Source organism: Capra hircus, chromosome 17 (assembly GCF_001704415.2).
Source record: "Capra hircus breed San Clemente chromosome 17, ASM170441v1, whole genome shotgun sequence".
NCBI classification, from domain to species: domain Eukaryota; kingdom Metazoa; phylum Chordata; class Mammalia; order Artiodactyla; family Bovidae; genus Capra; species Capra hircus.
In genome coordinates, this window is record NC_030824.1 from 56,533,750 (window position 1) to 56,554,386 (window position 20,637).

The window sequence follows — 20,637 nt, forward strand, 5'->3', positions numbered from 1 at the left end:
GAATCTGCTTGCAATGTGGGAGACCCAGGTTCGATCTTTGGATCGGGAAGATCTGGAGAAGAGAATGGCAGCCCACTCCAGTGTTCTTGCCTGGAGAATTCCATGGACAGAGGAGTCCATCGGGCTGCAGTCCATGAGTCGCAAAGATTTGGACACGACTGAGCAAATAAGACACAACCCTGCATACATCTTACAGCCTGAGAGCTGTGCTGAAGTATAGTATAGAAATTGATGCCTGTAATGTTTAGTCTGAGTCACTGGGGGATGCATGAATTATGTTCAATGAATTATGTAGTAAGGCATTTTAGAAAGATTTCCTTGCACCAACCACATTAAAGTTTTAAAAAGTCATTTCTGTATTTAAAGACAGAACTTTCACCATCTGGAGAAATCACTTACAAAAAGATATGATTTCTTGATGGCCCTGGATAAGTGACATAGTGCTGTGTTTTCCTTTTTCTTTACTGGTCTCTTCCTTTTTAAAGCTTACTGCTTGATAAGGAGGTATCCGTGAGGGCATGAGTTTTAGTAAGAGATGATATTTATTTATTTTGAAATAAATAGATTTATGAATGGATTTTTATAATTCAGAATCCAGTGCTAAATTCATGTGAATTTAACACTTTATAACTTTTCAGTATTATCTAAAGCATCTGTAGAACTCCAACACTGCCTTCTTCTGGACACTAATCGTTTGCTTTTAACTGAGCTGCAGTCAGACTGAGAAATTAATTCAAAATCTTGATGATAGGCTCTTCCCTGGTGGTTCGGTGGTTAAGAATCCAGCTTGCAATACAGGGGACACAGGTTCAATTCCTGGGCAGAGAACTAATATCCCACATGCAACTCACCCCGTGTGCCACCCTAGAGAGTCTGTGCTCCGCAACTAAAGATCCTGCATGCCGCAGCTAAGACCCAGTGCAGCCAAATAAATATTTTTTGAAAATCTTGATGATATTAAAGAAGTACAGATATAATATTTTAGGTCTTTGTGATTTTTCTACTTGATCTGCTTACTAAAGGATTGTGTAAGTTTTTCCATGAAGGAATGCCTGTCCATTGATAATTTGTTGCTATTGAGTCGCTAAGTCATGGGGTCCAACTCTTGCAACCGCTTGAACTGTAGCCTGCCAGGCTCCTCTGTCTGTAGTTCTGCATATATTTTACTAGAGTTGCTGTATTCTCAAATATCTGCCTGTGTGACGACTGTTTTCTTCATAGGCAGTAGATTCTTGGAGAGAAGAAATCATGAATTTCTTATCATTTCTTCACACAAGTACCTAGCATGTCATTTATATATAATCAGTAACTTATGGACTGATTATTTCATTGACTTAGTCCTTAATATATCTAAATTTTTTGGGGTGAATTCGATTTAAAGCATCTTTTAAAATGTTAAAACCTGAAGTTATCACCCTAGTTAATTCAGTTATCGGTACAGGTGTCCAAATGATTATACACCAAATGAACTGGTTTGTGCACCACTCCAGTCCCTTAATTTTCATTTTCTCTGCCTCAGAGAATTGTCACAGCTGTGACTCCATCAATGAACTACAAGTCAAAATTAACTCGTGTCAGAATTTATTTAAAAAGGTGGTCATTATGGAGGCTGAGACTACACATCGATTGGAGAAGTTTAAGTGGAATTTAGTTAGTCCTCCTCTCGGTTCACGTGTAATTTTCAGGATAAAATAAAGCAGTTTTTAGTGGCTACTGTCATGCCTTTTGTGTTACAGATGCCAAGTTTTGCAAAAGAAAAAAAATAGAGAGAGACCCTATCATGTCACTACTAGTATTCCTTTCAGTGATTATAACTTTTGTTGATTTTTTTAAATAAAGGGATCTATATGTTAATGAAGAAACAGAAATAATATTTGGGAAGGGGGATTGGCCTACGTTATAGTACCAACGTCATGAACATTCTTTGTCTGATTAGACTATTTGTGTGTGTGTATGTGTGCGCGCATGTGTATTTGTGTGTATACACTCAGTTGCTCAGTCATGTCTGATTCTTTGCGACCCCATTTGGACTGTAGCTCACCAGGCTCCTCTGTCCATGGAATTTTCCAGGCAAGACTACTGTAGTGGGTGGCCATTTCCTTCTCCAAGGGATCTTCCTGACCCAGGGATCAAATCCCTGTCTCCCGTACTCTCAGGCATAGTCTTTACTACTGCACCACCTGGGACGCCTGAGTAGACTGTCGGTAGAGCACCAAACTCATACACTGCCCTGAAGAAAATTTCTGAACACGCCATAAGCATAAAGCTGTCAGTACCCGCACGTTATCACTGGAGGAGACATACTCGGCCTTGTTACACTTTTCCAGAACTAGGGGACTGAGATGCGACTGGTGCCCCATCATGCTCTCCAGATGGCAAAAGTGGACAATGTCCATGGAAGATTTGATTCCCTTGGGGTTCATAACTTGCCGTTTCTCAGTTCTTCTACTTCTGGTGGTCTGACCCTATATGTTCAGTCTCGAGCAGAGAATGCCTCTTAGTAGGTAACTTGAATCTCGCTAAAACAGGCCTCTTTTTGGTCTGACTGCCCACTCAGGAAGACCCTCACAGAAGAGTAAGGCTTCATTTCGTCTCTGGGCAGAGATGTTGGGTTTAAAAACTGATGAAGTCGACTCTTTCAGACAATTGATTCTGGGTTTTTTTTTTAATTTGATCAATGTTGAGGTTAAAGAGGTTAATAGTGAAAGAATTTCTAGGCTTCTTTAGGTATAATATGAAAGTCCTTTGCCCTTTCTTTAACTGAGTTGTATGTTTCTGTTGTTACCGCTGAGTTGTAGGAGTTCTGTGTACATTCTGGACATTAATGTCTTATCAGATATATGATTTGCAAGTATTTTCTCCCATCCTGTGAGTTGCACTTTCACCCTTTGATCATATCCTTCAAAATATAAAAGTTTTAAATTTCAATCCAGTTCATCTGTTTTTCTTTTTTTTCTTATACACTTAGTGTCTATATTCAAGTAATCATTGTCAAATCTAACATTACGAAGCTTTCCCCTATGTGCTTTTCCAAGAGTTTTATAGTTTTAGCTCTTACATTTAGGTTTTTGATCTATTTTGAGTTCATCTCTGTATAATATAAGGTGAGGGTCTAATTTAATTCTTTTGCCAGGTGGATATCTGGCTTTTCCAGCACCATTTACATTTTTATATTTAATGAAAACTAAATCTTCCTTGATTTGTTGACTTGATAGTACGTCAGTGTAAATGTCTTCTCATATCAATCAATGTCTTCTTATACTTTATCAGATGATAGAGAATAATAAGTGTGACTACACACAACATTATTGAGTTAATTGAAGAGACACCAGTAGACTTGGCAGGAATGGTAGATTATTCTATGAAAACAAAACAGCGTATGTGACTTTCTCTAGTTAGTGATCTTGTAAATTTGATTTGACAAATGTGCCTCTGAAAAACGTCTCTCAGCTTAACACTGGGTGAATATTTTTGTTTTGTTCCTAGGCATGGAAGAGGAGATGGTTTGTGTTACGCAGTGGCCGTTTAACTGGAGACCCAGATGTCTTGGAATATTACAAAAATGATCACGCCAAGAAGCCGATCCGTATTATTGATTTAAATTTATGTCAGCAAGTCGATGCTGGATTGACATTTAACAAAAAAGAATTTGAAAACAGCTACATTTTTGATATCAACACCATTGACCGGATTTTCTACTTGGTAGCCGACAGCGAGGAGGAGATGAATAAGTGGGTTCGTTGTATTTGTGACATCTGTGGGTTTAATCCTACAGAGGAAGGTAAGTTCAGGATTTTGTGATGCACCCTGAGTTCTCCTTTATTACTGCATTTTAAAAGCCATTATAAAATTCATTGTTATTTCAATTACACAGTATATATTTTTTAATAGTAACAACATGTAGAAAAAGCACACCTGTCAATATCTAGAGAGAAACTTTATGTAAATTTTAGAAGGAAAGACTATCATTATGGGGCAATGTCTAAATAATGTCTTGAAGATGACAGGAAGGCATACTTACTTAGAAGTGTTTCTTGAGTTCCAGTGTAAATACTAAGTTAAACCTTAACACTGCTGATACTTGATATCTCAGCTTATTAAAATAACATTTTCATGCAACTTAATTCTTTAGAAGTTTTTAAAATGGAAGTATAGTTGCTGTACAGTATTATATGTTACAGCTGTACAATATAATGATTCACAGTTTTTAAAGGATATACTCTTTATAAATAAAATATTGGCTATATACCATGTGTTGTACAGTATATCCTTATAGCTTTTTTTATACATAATAGTTTGAATCTCTTAATGCCCTTTTCTTGAGGTCCCTTACCCACTAATTGCATCTCTGTGTCTGAGTCTGCTTCTTTCTTGTTATATTCACTAGTCTGTAACATTTTTTAAATGCCACATTTAAGTGATATCATAAAGTGTTTGTATTTTTTTGTCTGACTTATTTCATTTAACATAACACCCTCCAGGTCTATTTATGTTGTTGCAAGTGGCAACATGACTTTTTCATGACCAAGTAGTATTCCATTATAGATATTATATTGATGGTATATATTATAGTGTATTATCATATCACATCATGATATAATACATACATTGTATTCCATTATATGTGTATATACAAACACCATATCCTCTTTATCCATTCATCTAATAATGGACACAGGACTTATTTTTAAACTATATTGGATTGTGGAGTTATGAAATAGCCAAGGTGATTGTCAGTACCTATGAAAAGAAAATTCAGAATCAGTCACAAAACATGATGAAAAAGAAAAAAACATCTTAACTTAAGACAGATGCCCTATAAAGCATGTGGAGGAAGAAGGGATCTGAGTTTGGAAACAGAGGTAGTGAAGAAAAGCTTCTTAGAGAAGCCCCACTGTGAACTGTGGAGGAAGTAGTATTCTGTCTACGTGAATGAAAGGAGGGATGCAGAACCTGCAGGCTTAGGGGCTAGGGAAGGACCCAGAGGTGGAGTAGACTCCTCCATGGTTGGAGAAGAGGGCTGTGAATGATAGAGGCAAGGGAAGGCTTTCTTAAGGATCTAATATTTGGGTGCCTGTCCTGGAAGAAACCATGGTTTTTCCAGAAGTCGTGTACAGATATGACAATTGGACCATAAAGAAGGCTGAGTGCCAAAGAATTGTTGCTTTCAAACTGCGGTGTTGGAAAAGACTCTTGAGAGTCCCTTCAACAGCAGGGAGATCAAACCAGTCCATCCTAAAGGAAGTCAGCCTTGAATATTCATTGGAAGGACTGATGCTGAAGCTGAAACTCCCAATACCTTGGTCACCGAATGTAAAGAGTCAAATCTTTGGAAAAGACCCTGATTCTGGGAACAACTGAGGGCAGGAGGAGAAGGGGGAGACAGAGGATGAGATAGTTGGATGGTATCACCAACTCAGTGGATGTGAGTTTGGGCAAACCCAGGAGACAGTGAAGGACAGGGAAGCCTGGAGTGCTGCAGTCCATGGGGTTGCAAAGAGTTGGATGCGACTGAGCAACTGAATGACAACCTGGAAGGATTGAGTGATTAAAGACCTCAAGAAGTTTACGAGTGGAATTCCTCTTTGGGTGCTTTTATGCATTTTCCTTGTCTGCTTCTCTACTTCTCTTCTTTTTAAAACAAACACTAAGAACCCATGTAGGGGACTCCAGTACTAATTTAGGTTTGCAGAGTCAAAAAGCAGAAATAAAGGTGGCCCAAGGTCTTTGACCCTATTGTCTTCATGGTTATACGCACACTGACAAGTGTGCATTTCCAAATACATGTATTTAGGAGCACTGGAGATTTGGCGAGGGGTGGAAAAATTGTATTAACAATCAACATCAAGATTTGGACTGCAGTGAAACAGTCATCATCTCTAATTAGCTCAGGTCAGCACACTGGTTTCCTCTCTGGCCAGGCAGCCCCCAGGAGAAGGAGGCTTCTAGGACTGGGATTGGCCCAGTGGGGAGCGGGGGGCGGGGGGGGGGAGCCCCTGCTGAAAGACTCCAGAATGCTCAAGGGAAAACAGCACTGTGAAAGGGAAGGAGGTGACTGATTTAGACAGGAGGCTAATGACACAGAGCACTTCAACAGAGTTCTGCTGATTAAAAGCCTCAAGAAATGGTTCCGCATATGGAATTAAAGCTTTGGTGGTTTTTGTAAAGTTACTAAATATTGTTCCCAGTTCAAGTGGACCTGTGGGTATTATTTCTTAATCCAGTTAAGCTCCTTTCTTGCTTGCAGACATGATCTATAGTTGAGTACAGTGGAGGATTCTGAAGTTGAAGTCACAAATGAGATGGCTCTTTTTTTTTAATTCAATGTATCTTTTATTTTTTAATTTTATTTAAAAATTTTTTTTATTTTATATTGGAATACAATTGATTAACAATGTTGCATTAGTTTCAGGTATGCAACAAAGTGATTCTGTTATATATATACATGTATCTACTCTTTTTCAAATTACTTTTTTGTATATATATCTTTAAAAAAATTTTATTTGAAGGATAATTGCTTTACAATATTGTGTTGGTTTCTGCCATACATCAGCATGAATCAGCCATGTGCTGTGCTGTGCTTAGTCACTCAGTCATGTCTGACTCTTTGCGCCCACCAGGCTCCTCTGTCCGTGGGGATTCTCCAGGCAAGAATGAGTTCTCCAGGCAACCCATGGAGTGGGTTGCCATGCCCTCCTCCAGGGGGGTCTTCCCAACCCAGGGATCGAACCCACGTCACCCACATTGCAGGCGGATTCTTTACCGTCTGAGCTACCAGGGAAGCATAAATCAGCCATAGGTATATATACATTTGTCCCCTCCCTCGAATCTCCCTCCCACCTCCCATCCCATCCCACCCCTCTTAAGTTGTCCTGGAGCACTGGTTTGAGCTCCCTGAGTCATCCAGCACATTCCCACAGGCTATCTGTTTTACATACTGTAATGTGTATGTTTCCATGCTGTTCTCTCCATTCATCCCACCCTCTCCTTCCCTGCACTGTGTCCGCAAGAATATTCCATTGGTGTATATGTACCACACTTCTTTATCCACTCATCTGTCAGTGGACAAGATGGCGCTCTTTTTAATGGTCAGTGATGATAATGATTTATTTAGACACCACATTTGTTGCACTGTATAATGGATTGTCAGCTAAAACAATTTAAGCATTTGTATAGTTTTTGCCCCGATGTTGTTCTTTTACCTGCTGCCTTTTCAATTTAGAATTTGCTTGGGGGGATATGAAGTCAGACTCCTGTTTCCATTGGTACAGATTCAGCTGATCTGAAGACTCCAGTCCATGTTCTTCTGTCTCTCTGTTTGCTTTCTTTATAATTCTCCTAGTTAACAAAGGATATTAGGTGCCCTCTTAATACATTCTTCAGTCAAGGAACATGAGTGCATAATTTTTTAGAAGCATTTTCATAGGGTGGTTAGAGTTGATCACCTCCCAGATGAGAATGTCTAATGCTCAGGTATCCCACATTAGTTTTACAAGTGTTAAGGCATAGAGTCTGGTTCATTTGTCCACCTTAGAATGGTTCTTATCATCTGGGAACTTGATGAACACCCACCCTGTCAGCTCTAGGAAGTAGGTAAGTTTTGTCTGCTTGAGAAAACTGATTGATTAATCTACCCACTTATTTGAGTTTGCCAGGGATCTGCTAGGCTTTGGGTATTCATTCAACCAATATGTGTTAGGTGAATAGTTAGGGAGACAGACAGATGAAGTATTACAGGCAGAGAACTGAGCATCTTATGAGAGAATATTCATACCCAGAATAATTCATTACAGTTGATAAATATTCTTGCCTAGAGAATCCCATAGACAGAGGAGCCTAGTGGGCTACAGTCCATAGGGTCACAGAGTTGGACACAACTGAAATGACTTAGCATGGCATGGCGCAAGTTATACATGTGTGTGTATACATATGTTTATATTTACTTATATGTCATACCTCAGTATATATTAAAATATTAATATATAATCTATATTAGTATAGTTGGTATACTTAATATAATTAATATATAATATAAAAGTATACGTGTATATTAAAGTGTGATACCATGAGAGTGTGTAAATACACTTTTTGCCTTCACAGAGTTTACAGTAGTGCATGAATGCTAAATCAGTTCAGTTGTGTCCAACTCTTTGTGACCGCAAGGACTGCAGCCCACCAGGCTCCTCGGTCCATGGGATTTCCTAGGCAAGAATCTGGAGTGGGTTGCCATTCCCTACTGCAGGGGATCTTCCCAACCAGGGGATCAAACCCACATCTCTTAAGTCTCCTGCATTGGCAAGCAGGTTCTTTACCACTTGCACCATCTCAGAAGCCCAGGCTAGTAGTAGAGGGGCAAAGACTAGGAAAAATAATGCAGGTTGATAGGTGCTCTGCTAAACGGGAAAAAAAGCATAGAGAGCAACTGATTTTGTCTCAGGAGGGCCAGGAAAACCCTAGGTAGTTTTAAATGGCTCTGTGACTATAACTGATACTGTACTGAGAGTTTAATTTTTGTCCTTAATGGAACGGTTTCAGTGGCATTAGTAGTCAAAATCAGTTACAATGCCTGTTTTCACTTCGTAAACTTCCTAGTATAGGGAGGGGGAAATTTCAAAACTTGAAAGCCAGCTTTTCAGTAGCAAAATTCAAATCCTTCTAAAACAGATTAGAAGTGTATCTGTCTTGAGTGAAGCTCTCAATTTGTGAACTTGTCATCTTCACAGTATCCATGAAGTGAGAGGTCATAAGAAAATGTATGATTAATCAAATTCAGTATGATTAATCAAATTTGATGTATATATGCTGAGTTGGTTACCAAGAATAGCGATGCTAATCACAAATGATTTTTCTGTTCATTAAAGCAAGTCCCTAAGAGTTTCAATTTGCCAATACTTTTCGATTTTAGATCCTGAGCTGTATCTGAATTCAGCTGTGTTTATTTTTTCAATTCTACAGTTTAGATATTTTACAAATTCATCTTGGCCATCTCCCAAATAACCACAGTTAGAAATGTCTTCCTAGGCTGTGTTGGAGACTTGAGTTTCTTGGAATAAATCAGTGAAAGATGAGGAGTCTTCATTGTGTCCTATCAAGGATCCACACAAATAGTTTACTTTGCACCATAATTTTGGTTTTTGATGCACAGTAGCAAAACTGCAAAAAGGCTTTAAAGCCACCGCTGTATTCCCCTATTCATTTGTAGTAGCTGACTTTGCTAGATGCCTTTTTAAAATTTCTTCATCTTTAAAGATTCGTATCAAATTCTAAACTACAGAGAACTGCTGTTATCCTTTGTGATCACATTTATACAGTTGAATATGACAAGGCAAATATCAAAATGTCTCTGTTCTTCCATTAACTGTACTACCGGCTTTATACTCTCATGCTTCCAGATAGATCTCACCCCCACTCACGAAATAATAGGTGCTTTTGTCTTTACCTAGATCTGTCCCCTGAGCCCTGCGCTCTTCCCTTTCCAGACAGCCAAACTTGCTCCCACTCTTGGCTTAAAATTAATAACACAAAATGATTTTTCACTGTAACTAGTTTCAGTAGACTATGCTTGGCATTACAGTCTGAGAACATAACTGTCCCCGATCCCTAGGAGAATAACTAATTTTCCCCTGAAAACAAAAGGAAAGGGGAAAAATCTGACCTGTGTTTTGATTCCAGGAACCTCTCAAAATATCGTTACCATGTTATTTCCGCCGCCCCAGGTGACCATTGCTATTATTGAATACTCAGAATGCTGGCAGGCTGAATCTGTTTTTCAATTCTAGCTCATTGCACTGTGTGTGGTTCTTATGAATGCTTTTATTTAGTAGTCTGGAGACTTAGAAACTAATTTCTTTTGTTTTTCTTGGAAATGTGCAGTTTTATTTTTGTTTCTACACTGAGGTGGAAGCTATAAAATCTGCTAAACAAGTGCCAGGAAACTCAACCTTAGGGCTGAACACAGCTTGGGGCAAAGGCTCCTGGTCTCATTTCAGGTGCACGTTTTAAAAATTGCCTCTTCATCAGTTGAGTTGCTTTTCTCAAAATGCCTGGATAATACTGGCTTTAAAAAAAATAATGTGATTCTCTGATATTCCTCCTTTTAGAAAAGTAGATAAACTAATGTGTGAGGATATGCACCTACTCCCGTTTCTGCAAAGCACTGCTTCTTAATTGGGGAACTTAAATTTCCTTTTATTTACTCTTTTACTCAGCCATAACTTAATTACTGTGAAAAGTACAGTTCTAAAGTGTACAGTTCAGTATAGTTTTATTTATCCATTCTGTATCTATATGTAGAAATAGAAATCTGTGAAACCAGCCACTCAAACCAAGAAATGGAAAAAATCTAACCCCCCACAAGGTTTTCTCATGTGTCTTCCTTGTAAAAACACAGAAAAAAGTTCAAATGTAACCATTATTTTGCTTCTCTCACTATAGTTTTGCTTATGCTTGAAGTTTATACAAATAAAACCATTGAGCGTGACATTTTTCCAATAGTAAGTCTGTGAGATCCATCCATGTTCCATGTGGAGTTCTGCATCCTATGTAGCCCTCCACTGTGTGAATAGATTGTAAATTATTTTATTACCACATGCTTGGGCCTCCCAGGTGGTGCTCGTAGGACCTGTCTGCGAATGCAGGGGACGTAAGAGACACGGATTTGATCCCTGGGTCGGGAAGATCCCCTGGAGGAGGGCATGGCAACCCACTCCAGTATTCTTTTTTTTTTTTTTTTTTCACTCCAGTATTCTTGCCTGGAGAATCCCATGGATCCCATGTAGCCTGGTGGGGCTAGGGTCCACAGGGTTGCCAAGAGTCAGACACGAGTGAAGTGACTTAGCACGTATGCACCACTTGCTCAGGTAGGGTATGTCAGTAGTTACAAAATCAGGGGATCTTGTCATGTCAGTTTTGTAACATTCTCCCTTACCAATAAGAAAGAGTCATTGCTTCCCTGGGCTTAAGCACATGTTCCATTTGGTTAAAATATATATTTTGAATATTTTGAGGCATTATCTGGGCACCCCATCCCATCTTGTGTGAGGAACACTTACTTTAGAGCATTATGCTTTAAGAAACCATAATGTGCATAAAGGTAAAAAATCTGTGCATTAAGGTAGGGATCCTGTGACCCAATCTATTATTTGTGGTTCTCCTCAAGAACAGTCTACTCCTGTTCACTGAAAACTTAAGATTCAGCAGTGCTTATGAGCTTTCTAAGTAAAATTCAACTAAGAGTTTGCTACAGTAGCTTATTAGGCCTTTACTACATGCTAATGATTCTCTTCATGCCTTCTGAATTAAGAGACAGGAAATAATTTTACACACAGAAGCACACCCCATGCTGATGTTTGATTCCCAGAAACACGATACTGGTATTACTTAGAAAGATCAGTAAGTCAGAAACCAAAGTGAGGCAGAAAGTGATAAACACAGTCTGCTCAACTACTCATAGGGTCGAGTGGGGGGCCAATCCCGTGTCTTCATAAGGTCAGAGAGAAGGTTCTTCTTTCAAACCAGTTGGTTAACTTTGGCTAGAAACCTTCTGTTGTAGAATATCTAGACACCACGCCATACTGGCATTGAAATATGCAGAGCTGAGTATATAGTCAAAATTACCACGAGTAAAATCATCCCAAACAGTGAACATTGAAGATGGTCCATTATCTGAGTCCCCAGTCATTAATGCTTTTTGGAATGATTGGGATTGCTGTTCACGGCTATTTGAAGGTCTTTTCTTCTGTGAGCTTGCTGGTGAACATGATGGAAGTTTCTGTCTAGTTCTTGCCACTTAGAAGTATACCCAAGTCTTCCCATATTGTGAACAATCCCCATCCCATTTTTTTCCTCCTTCCAGAAAATTGAGAGAATCTTGCATCATTCACAGGTGGCAGAAATGGAAGGCTAACAATGAAATAGTCCCATTGTGCTAATAAAAACAAGGCGAGACAAAACTGATTGCTTAGCCTGGTGACTGTTTTCCCACTTCAGATGAATCACTCAGTTCATTTAGTATGTAGCCATCCAGTGTAGTCTCTGCTATAGGAAGAGTGTGTCTATGAAAACAACCACCTGGAAAAGTTATCTTAGGAATTACAGTGGAAAACTAGAATTCATACTGTTTGATACAGTAATGTTTTGGCTGTTTGGTTTGATTTTGTTTGGTCAGAAGTAAACGCTGAACTGGATTGTACAATTTCACCAAATCTCTGGCAGAAGTAAGAAGTATGTGAAATAGACTTGTAAACACAACCTTGAGGGTACATGGGATGCTGCAACTACTCTGTGATCTCTCTGCTTCTTTTCTGGCCTCAATGTTGTATGTATTTTTCTTAAGCTCTCTAAAGGGTAAATATTTTTCACAGTTCTCTGAAGTTGAACACTCCACAAGGATTTACTCTGAGTCACTGATAAATCTATGGCATTTTAAATCCCCTTGAATAAATCTCTTTATATTTGTAACAGAATCAAAGCAGTAAAAATTTCATGAGGTTTCTTATAAACACTATTTATAACCAACATCAGACAAGATGAGGTTCGTATGAGTTCTCACGAAATTATGGCATTATCTCATGTAAATGTTGGAAAGTTTTATTTTTCCACCATCTTCTGTTCTGGCCTTTCATAAATAAGAATGAATGAATGAATGAATTCCTACTATAAGTGAAAGTGAAAATCACTCAGTCACATCTGACTCTTTGCGACCCCATGGACTGTAGCCCGCCAGGCTCCTCTATCCATGAGATTTCCTCTCAGGCAAGAATACTGAAGTGGGTTGCCATTTCCTTCTCCAGGAGATCTTCCCAACCCAGGGCTTGAACCCATGTCTCCCGCATTGGCAGGTGGATTCTTTACCACTGAGCCGCCTGGGAAGCCCAAGATGGCAATGAGGTGAAGTAAAAGTCACTCAGTCACGTCTGACTTTTTTGTGACTCCATGGACTGTACAGTCCGTGGAATTCTCCAGGCCAGAATACTGGAGTGGGTAGCCTTTCCCTTCTCCAGGGGATCTTCCCAACCCAGGGATCAAACCCAGGTCTCCCACATTGCAAGTGGATTCTTTACCAGCTGAGCCACAAGGAAAGCCCAAGAATACTGGAGTGGGTAGTCTATCCCTTTTCCAGCAGATCTTCCCAACCCAAGAATTGAACAGGGTGTCCTGCATTGCAGGCGGATTCTTTACCAACTGAGCTATCCGGGGTGAAAGATGCAATACTCGCATGTTATTATTCAGGCTTTACCATTAGGATATGAGCCTCTCTGCCTAGAAAGAAGAGTTTTGAAATGAGTTACTTAATCTTGGCTGTAGTGCATATGTGGATGTTAATGTTGAATACATAAAGACCTCATCAAAAGCACGTGGACTTATTCTGTAGAATTCAGAGGAGAGCGAATGTGTAGCCCTTCCCTAGGGAATTGCTAGACCAAATGACCTGTCTGTTATTCTATTCTGTAGAACATTTTAAGTCTTCTTACCAAGTTTTAGCATCTTTAGGTAATGTTCTATTATGAAAAATCTCAGTTTCAACCCAGCCTTTTCTATTCTAGTATAAACAGATTTGTTTATTTGAATATGAGCATTTATCCTTTTTCCCTGGATATATAGCCTCGCATTGCTAACCAGACTAACGGAGAGTTTTTCTCCTGGGTCCTCAATAATTTCCATAGTTGTCAGTGAATACAGTAAGATTTTTTTTTCTAGGCTTTCCAATTGTTTTCAAATTACTTATTACACAGTTTAGCTATTTTCATATGTCTTCTCAGAATGCAGTTAAGTGGTTAATAAATTACTACTTTCTCTGCCGACTGCTTTTGCATGAAAATACTACAGAAATCCAGTAAATGGAAAATAAGGCTATGAGCTTAGGGAAAAGCTGTTTCCTTAAATGTGAATCCTGGAACTAGACATATTTCTCCCTAGTCAGTTGAGAGGTACAAAGAAAAGAATGAACAGCAAAATAAACATGGGGGGAAGAGCTGGCCCTGGTATATACAGCATCACGTGCCTGTAGATCCCATATAATAAAGTGGGTCTCCTTAGAAGGCTGGCTTGACTTAGAAAGGTTGGCTTTGCCACTTGATTATCATGGGGAAAAAAATCTGCTGCTACTTGTGCTAACATCTCCATTCCCAATAGCCTCAAAATCAAACAGTCTTCAAAGCAATGTTAACTGTGGCTTTTTTTTTTCGGTGGCGTATGGAATCTTAGCTTCCTGACCAGGGATCGAACCCAGGCACCAGCAGTGAAAGCACAGGGAATTCCCAACCATGGTTTTGTTTGTTTTTGTTTTTTTTTTTTAAGAGCATCTGGAAGAAAGAGCCCTATCTTCAGATCTCTTTTAATGAGAACCAGTAGTTTTCTGTATCAGCATTACCACTTACATGGTACAAAGTTTAACTGACCTTGTCCTGGTTTATCCAGCTCCTCTGTGTTTAAACGATTTATCCCCAGACTTTCAATGAGCTGTGTTAAAGAAACCTTAAGATGGGATGGACAGTAATGACCACACTTGGGTTTTGCAGATCCTGTGAAAGCACCTGGCAGCTCCTTACAGGCACCAGCCGATTTACCATTGGCGATAAGCACCGCACCACCGTCCTCCCAGGTGGGTGCCTCTGCTGCTGCTGCACCACCTCCCTATCAGCTCATCAGCCTTCCACCACACCTGGAAACCCTTGGCATCCAGGAGGATCCTCAAGACTACCTCTTGCTAATCAACTGTCAAAGCAAGAAGCCTGAACCCACCAGGTAAACCACATGTGGCGCGTGTGCATGCATACACTCAGGCCTCTCACCTTGAAACTTTTTTAACCCTGATTTGAAGGCTTAAAAGAAACCATCTATAGAAGGTCATCTCTTAGGCTTACACTTCAGGGTGATGTTCCTCCGCTAATGATTTCTGATATTCAGGAAATTTTATTGAAGAAACACATTGTTGATCATTTTTTGGCAAAGAACACTCATGCCTTCATGGCTTTTTTTTTTGGAAATCTGTCTCCTGGGTCTTAGTCTTTGTTACGGACTCACAGTGTTACTTGCTTAACAGATGTCACTGATTTATAAATGGTGATCTTGCTCCATTTCTTATGTGATTGTAAACCAGCCAAGGGTCATCTTTTGTTTCTGAAGAAGGAGAGGAATACCTACTGCTAGAAGATTTTGAAAGCAAAACGATTCCATTGCAGTGAGTGTGTTGTGGTTGCTTTGAATCTGTGTGAGAAATTAATCACACAGGTAAAATCCCAATACAGCAAATTCTATGGATTAAACAAATCAGATGTTACTGAAATTTGGCAAAATCAAATATATTGCTAAAAACGTTGAAACTTTCAAATCTTCACACCTGGCAATGAAGCAGAGCTTACCACATGCTTTGACTTAACAGATTTTTAAATAGAATGAAGTATATGGGTTTCAGTCCTTGACCCAAAGTATAAAACCTTTCCCCAAGCTCTTGGTTTCCCTGTCACCTTTTTTTTTTTTAATGCACCCCATTTTTTAAAGACTTTATTGAATTTGTTACACTATTGTTTCTGTTTTGGTTTTTTGGCCGCTAGGCATGTGGGATCTTAGTTCCCTAACTAGGAATCGAACCTGCACTGCCTGAATTGGAAGGTAAAGTCCACCACTGGACCACCTTCCTTGGTCCCTCCCTATCATCTTTATCTCTGCTCCCAGACCCCTCTCTTCTTCTAAGCTAATTATATTTTAATTTGATTATTCTTCTCATTTGATGTTGATAACTGGACGGCTGGAAGTACTAATGAGAGTTGAGCCAGAAATAGATGAGCACGATGCTGTGATACCATTAACAGCTGTATGACACCTAGTGATATTGTTGTTTTTCAGTCGCTAAGTCATGTCCAACTCTTTGCGACCCTATGAACTGCATCATGCCAGGTTTCCCTGTCCTTCACTATCTCCCTGAGTTTGCTCAAACTCACGACCATTTGAATCAGTGACGCCATCCAGCCATCTCATTCTCTGTCATGCCTTTCTCCTTTTGCCCTCAGTCTTTCCCAGAACTAGTAATATTGGGTATAGTTCTTGTCTTAATTTGCATTATTTAAGGAGGATGCGAATTGCATTGAAATGTGATTTTTTTAAACATATTAGATTCCAGAATTATTTTTGTAACAAAAAAAGATTCTTTTTTCATGTAGGAAATGACTCTTATTAGACCCTAGGATTATACAATTTCCTTGTTCAAAAATTTTTATATAGAATTTGTTAAGATCCATAGATTAGTTTCTGAGAACTGGGATAGCGGAAGAAGCTCACAAACCTTCCAAAGATACGTTTCTATATATTTGTTATAATGGGATTTTACCTGTAAAAGTTAAAAAAAAAATTATAAATCATCACAAGTTAATAATATAAAATTCTAACTTGATTTTGCTTGTTTGCTGTGAGAATTTAAAACTATACACTCGCAACTTTGTTGCATATGCTACTAACTAAGATTTTATTTTAGGGAACTCTACAATTATTTTTCTGTATCTGCCTTTTTAAAAGCCAACAGCTGAGTGACAGTGTTCAGTACATTCTCTTTTATGTAGTGTCTTTCATCAATCTCACTGGTATCACGGCTTTCCTATTGTCACAGAAACTATGCTCAAAATCGTTACTCAGATATATTTTGTATCTGTATTTTGCAAAAGTGACAGTTCAGTAGCAAATATTTGTGAAGTATCCACTATGGGCTCACCGTTTGGTAGGTTCTATGAAGGTACAAACTAATGACATAAGATACAACCCCCTCAGGTGCAGTCACCTTCAGAGTTTCAAAGTAAAGCATGAAGGTACTGACAGATGAAGGCAAGATATGAGCATTGCCTTGAGAACTATGTTTGTCCTGCAAGACTGAGCTCAGACTTCTGCTCCTCTAGGAGACCTTCCCCCAAACACCCAGGCAGGATTAAGTGTCTCTGGGTTTTCACAGCATCCCAGGTGTGCCTCCGTGTCTCCCAGAATCAGAAGTAACTTGCTAGTTGCATTTATTCTCCATTAAAGTCTAAACCAGTCAAGGACAGGGAACTTAGTACTCGTTGCACTTCTAGCTTCGTCTTCACGTTTGAATTAAATGAAGTGCATATTTTAGACTATGGATTAGAAATTCCTAGAAAGGACAGTGCATGCGTTTTCAAGATGGAGGGTGAGGCGCTTCATAGGAGGAGTAGGCTTTGGACCATACCTGGTTGGTGGCAGGAGACCGTCATTAAAAATTTATGTAAAAGGAGCCTAAGGGCAAGGGAAAGTGGAGATGAGAGCCAGCAGAGGAAGACAGTAAGGAAGAGCGCCTGCTTGGAGTACGGGGTCCATTGAGGAACCAGTAGGTCGTAAGATTGGACATACAAGGTGGAACCAGGCTATTGGTAATAGTAGCCTCAGTGCCAAGTAGAGTAGTTTATAGGCTTTTTGTAGTTCCCATAGACTATAGGAACTCTTAACAGGATTTTCTCTGAATTAGATGAGTGACATGAAAACCAGTTTTGAAAATATTGATCTTCTAACAGTCTTGGTCCTGTGGATGGTACCATGGATATATTGGAAGAGGGAGAAACGAGAGGAAAGACGTTTACTGAGGAGGGTCCAGTGTTGGAGATTTCAGCAGAGACCCAGACGTGAGCTTGGGTGGTGTGAGTGGGAACAGAGAAGGGGAATAGATAACTTGGGTAGAAAGAAGGACTTTGTGCCCAAGCGATGGTGGTGATCAGAGAGAATGAATCAAAGCTGATGGGGTTCCGAGTTTAGACAATTCAGACAAAGAGATTTCTTGTCAAGGCAAGTCAGAAGGGGCCACCAATTTGAGAAGTAAGTTGAGTTCGATTTGGTACACATGAGCAAGGGAACTCTGGGATAAGCAAGTGGAAATAAATTTGAACCGTTTGCAGACATGGGACTCAGAGTTTGGTGAGAAGATGGGAGTCGTTAGCATTCAGCAGAGATGAAGTTACAGGAAAGGAGGATTTCTTAATGGTGTGTGCAGTAAAGACTTAGAGGATTATTTCCCGATAGCCACTTCTAGGTGAACAGATAGGAAGAAAGGGTTGATGAGTGAAACAAGGGCAAAATCAGTGAGGAAGAAGGAAAGTCAGGATACTGCAGTCAAGTTTCTGTGATACTGGGCAGGAGGGGAGAGTTTCAGTGAATAAATGCAATACCCAGTGCCAGATGTTACCAAGATGTCAGGAAGATACGCCCTTGAAAAGAACTATCACAAGTTACTATTCTTTAAATACTGAGTTTAAGTTCCTCTAGGACTTTGAACAACACGCATAGGTAGTTAAGGTATCTAGGTTAGCCTTAAGGAAGGACAAGCACTCTGGTCTTGGTAGCTGCGTTTTGACTTACTCCCAAGTTTTGTGATACCGCAAAATACAGAGACTGAAAATGCACCCAAAGTATAAAAGACACTCTAATGAAATTTCTCAAGGTGACTTATTGTTTGGAGTTGGCTAACCCCACGGCTTGTATTTTGATCCTTTGATCCCATGACATTGGCTAAATATCTGTTAAAGAAAATTAGTAGAAAGGGAGATATGCAGAGCCTGTTGAGTTGACACCTTGTAGATCACACTGAATTCACTCAATACCAGGCCATCGTTAGATGTGACAACAGAGTGCCGCAGGTGAGCTAAAGAGCGAAGGATCACCTTGGGAAACTATTGGTATGAAGTTTTTGCATGCTCTTCAGAGGAAATGCTTTTCCCAGTGTCCTGTGCCTTAATCATTTACCTTCCTCCGAGTTTTGTACCTTTCTAATGCCATTGCTTCAGGAATTGTGGTTTTATGTATGGAATTCATAGATGGAGTTGAGGGTGTGGGCAGGTACAGAACAGGAATTAGCGAGAATGCTTTTGGATTTTGCGGTGGCAGTATTGTTATCTGGTGCATAATCGTTGAAAACTCAGGAACATTCGTGCTTCCAATCGGATGGATCACACACACCAAAAAATCGAATGAGAAAAAGCCATGGATTTTGATTGCTAAGCTAGAAGTATATTTACTACAATGTAAGTCCTAGGTTTTCACCGTGTTTTCTTTTCTGTCATTAACCATTTTTATTTAGAACGCACGCTGATTCTGCAAAATCCACCTCTTCGGAAACCGACTGCAATGATAACGTCCCTTCTCATAAAAACCCCGCTTCCTCCCAGAGCAAACATGGAGTGAACGGCTTTTTCCAGCAGCACGTGATGTACGACTCTCCACCGTCTCGCGCTGCACCCCTCTCCGTAGACACCAGCCTGTATAACCTGCCTCGCAGTTACTCCCACGACGTTTTACCAAAGGTGTCTCCATCGAGTACCGAAGCAGACGGAGAACTGTATGTTTTTAACACCCCATCTGGGACCTCGAGCGTGGAGCCTCAAATGAGGCATGTATCTATTAGTTATGACATTCCTCCAACACCTGGTAATACTTACCAGATACCACGAACATTTCCAGAAGGCGCCTTGGGGCAGACGTCAAAGCTAGACACTATTCCAGATATTCCTCCGCCTCGGCCACCGAAACCGCATCCGGCTCATGACCGATCTCCTGTGGACACGTGTAGCATCACACGCACGGCCTCGGACACTGACAGCAGTTACTGTATCCCAACAGCCGGGCTGCCGCCCTCACGTAGCAATACCATTTCCACTGTGGATCTGAACAAATTGCGAAAAGGTCAGCACCGATTGGCTTCTCCCGGGTTAGAGATTAATGATGGAAAATCTCTCTCTTTTTTTTAAAACATTTTCTCCTGCAGTACCCCCCACCCAAAATGTTTTATTTGTTTTACTTATTTATTTTTTAATTTTTTTGCTGCATTTTGCGGCAGGTGGGATCTTAGTTCCCCCACCAGGGGGTGGAACCTGTGGCCCGTGCACTGGAATCTGGGAGCCTTAATCACTAGACCACTACAGTGGTCCCCAAAACCTCTTTTTGTTCTTGGAAGCAAAGTGTGATGTTAAAAGACAGTCCCTTTTTCCTTCAGCGCTGCAGGTATCCACTGAGATACCAAAGGTGTCAGTCTCAGTAAATCCTGGGAAGTATGTTTGTGTGTTCGCCATGAGCCTCTATGCCTGTTTTGCTGAAAGGGAAGAAGAGAGGAGTTTTACATCCCTGAAGAAGTATGGCCTTAGTAATACTTTAGGCTTCAGGAAGCCTGCAGCCCTCTTTCTCCCTTTCTCTGTATCCTGGGTGAGCAGACGCTGGGGCAGAGGAACAGGAAATGGACCAGCCAGAAAGCCTTGCCGGGTCATGCCCTTTCCTGTATTTGTGTCCTGGTACGGCCACTGCTGTGTTACATCTGTTTGGCTCTGTTTCCTTCCTTCCCAGATCAACAGTTTTTACACTGTGTCTGCCAGGTGGTACTCAGGACTCTGTTCGTTTCCTTCCCAGATAACAGTTTTTACAGTGTCTGCCAGGTGGTACTCAGTTCCAATTAAGTCATTCTGCTTTTTGTTTATTTGGTTTAAGCTGTGAATCTTCTCTCCCCTTACCCCTAGTCATTTTACCAATTTCTGTACCGTTGAATCTGGGTTAGATTCTGAGGTTCTTAGAGATCTGAAAATTAAAAAAAAAAAAGTTTAAAAGGCACAGACCCTAAAAACTATGTGCTGACACTTTTGGAGTTCGTGATAGAGTTAT

General features: G+C 40.0%; 1 protein-coding gene across 4 annotated transcripts in view; it reads left to right on the plus strand.

The window, feature by feature from the left end:
• The window catches only part of GAB1 (GRB2 associated binding protein 1), a 125,789-nt gene that overhangs the window by 85,025 nt on the left and 20,127 nt on the right, over positions 1-20,637 (plus strand). For all 4 annotated transcript variants that reach the window (XM_018061566.1, XM_018061565.1, XM_018061567.1 and 1 more), the window contains exons 2-4: positions 3,487-3,781; positions 14,520-14,745; positions 19,070-19,671. In XM_018061566.1, the coding sequence (XP_017917055.1) occupies positions 3,487-3,781; positions 14,520-14,745; positions 19,070-19,671 (1,123 nt within the window). The remainder of the gene's footprint in view (positions 1-3,486; positions 3,782-14,519; positions 14,746-19,069; positions 19,672-20,637) is intronic.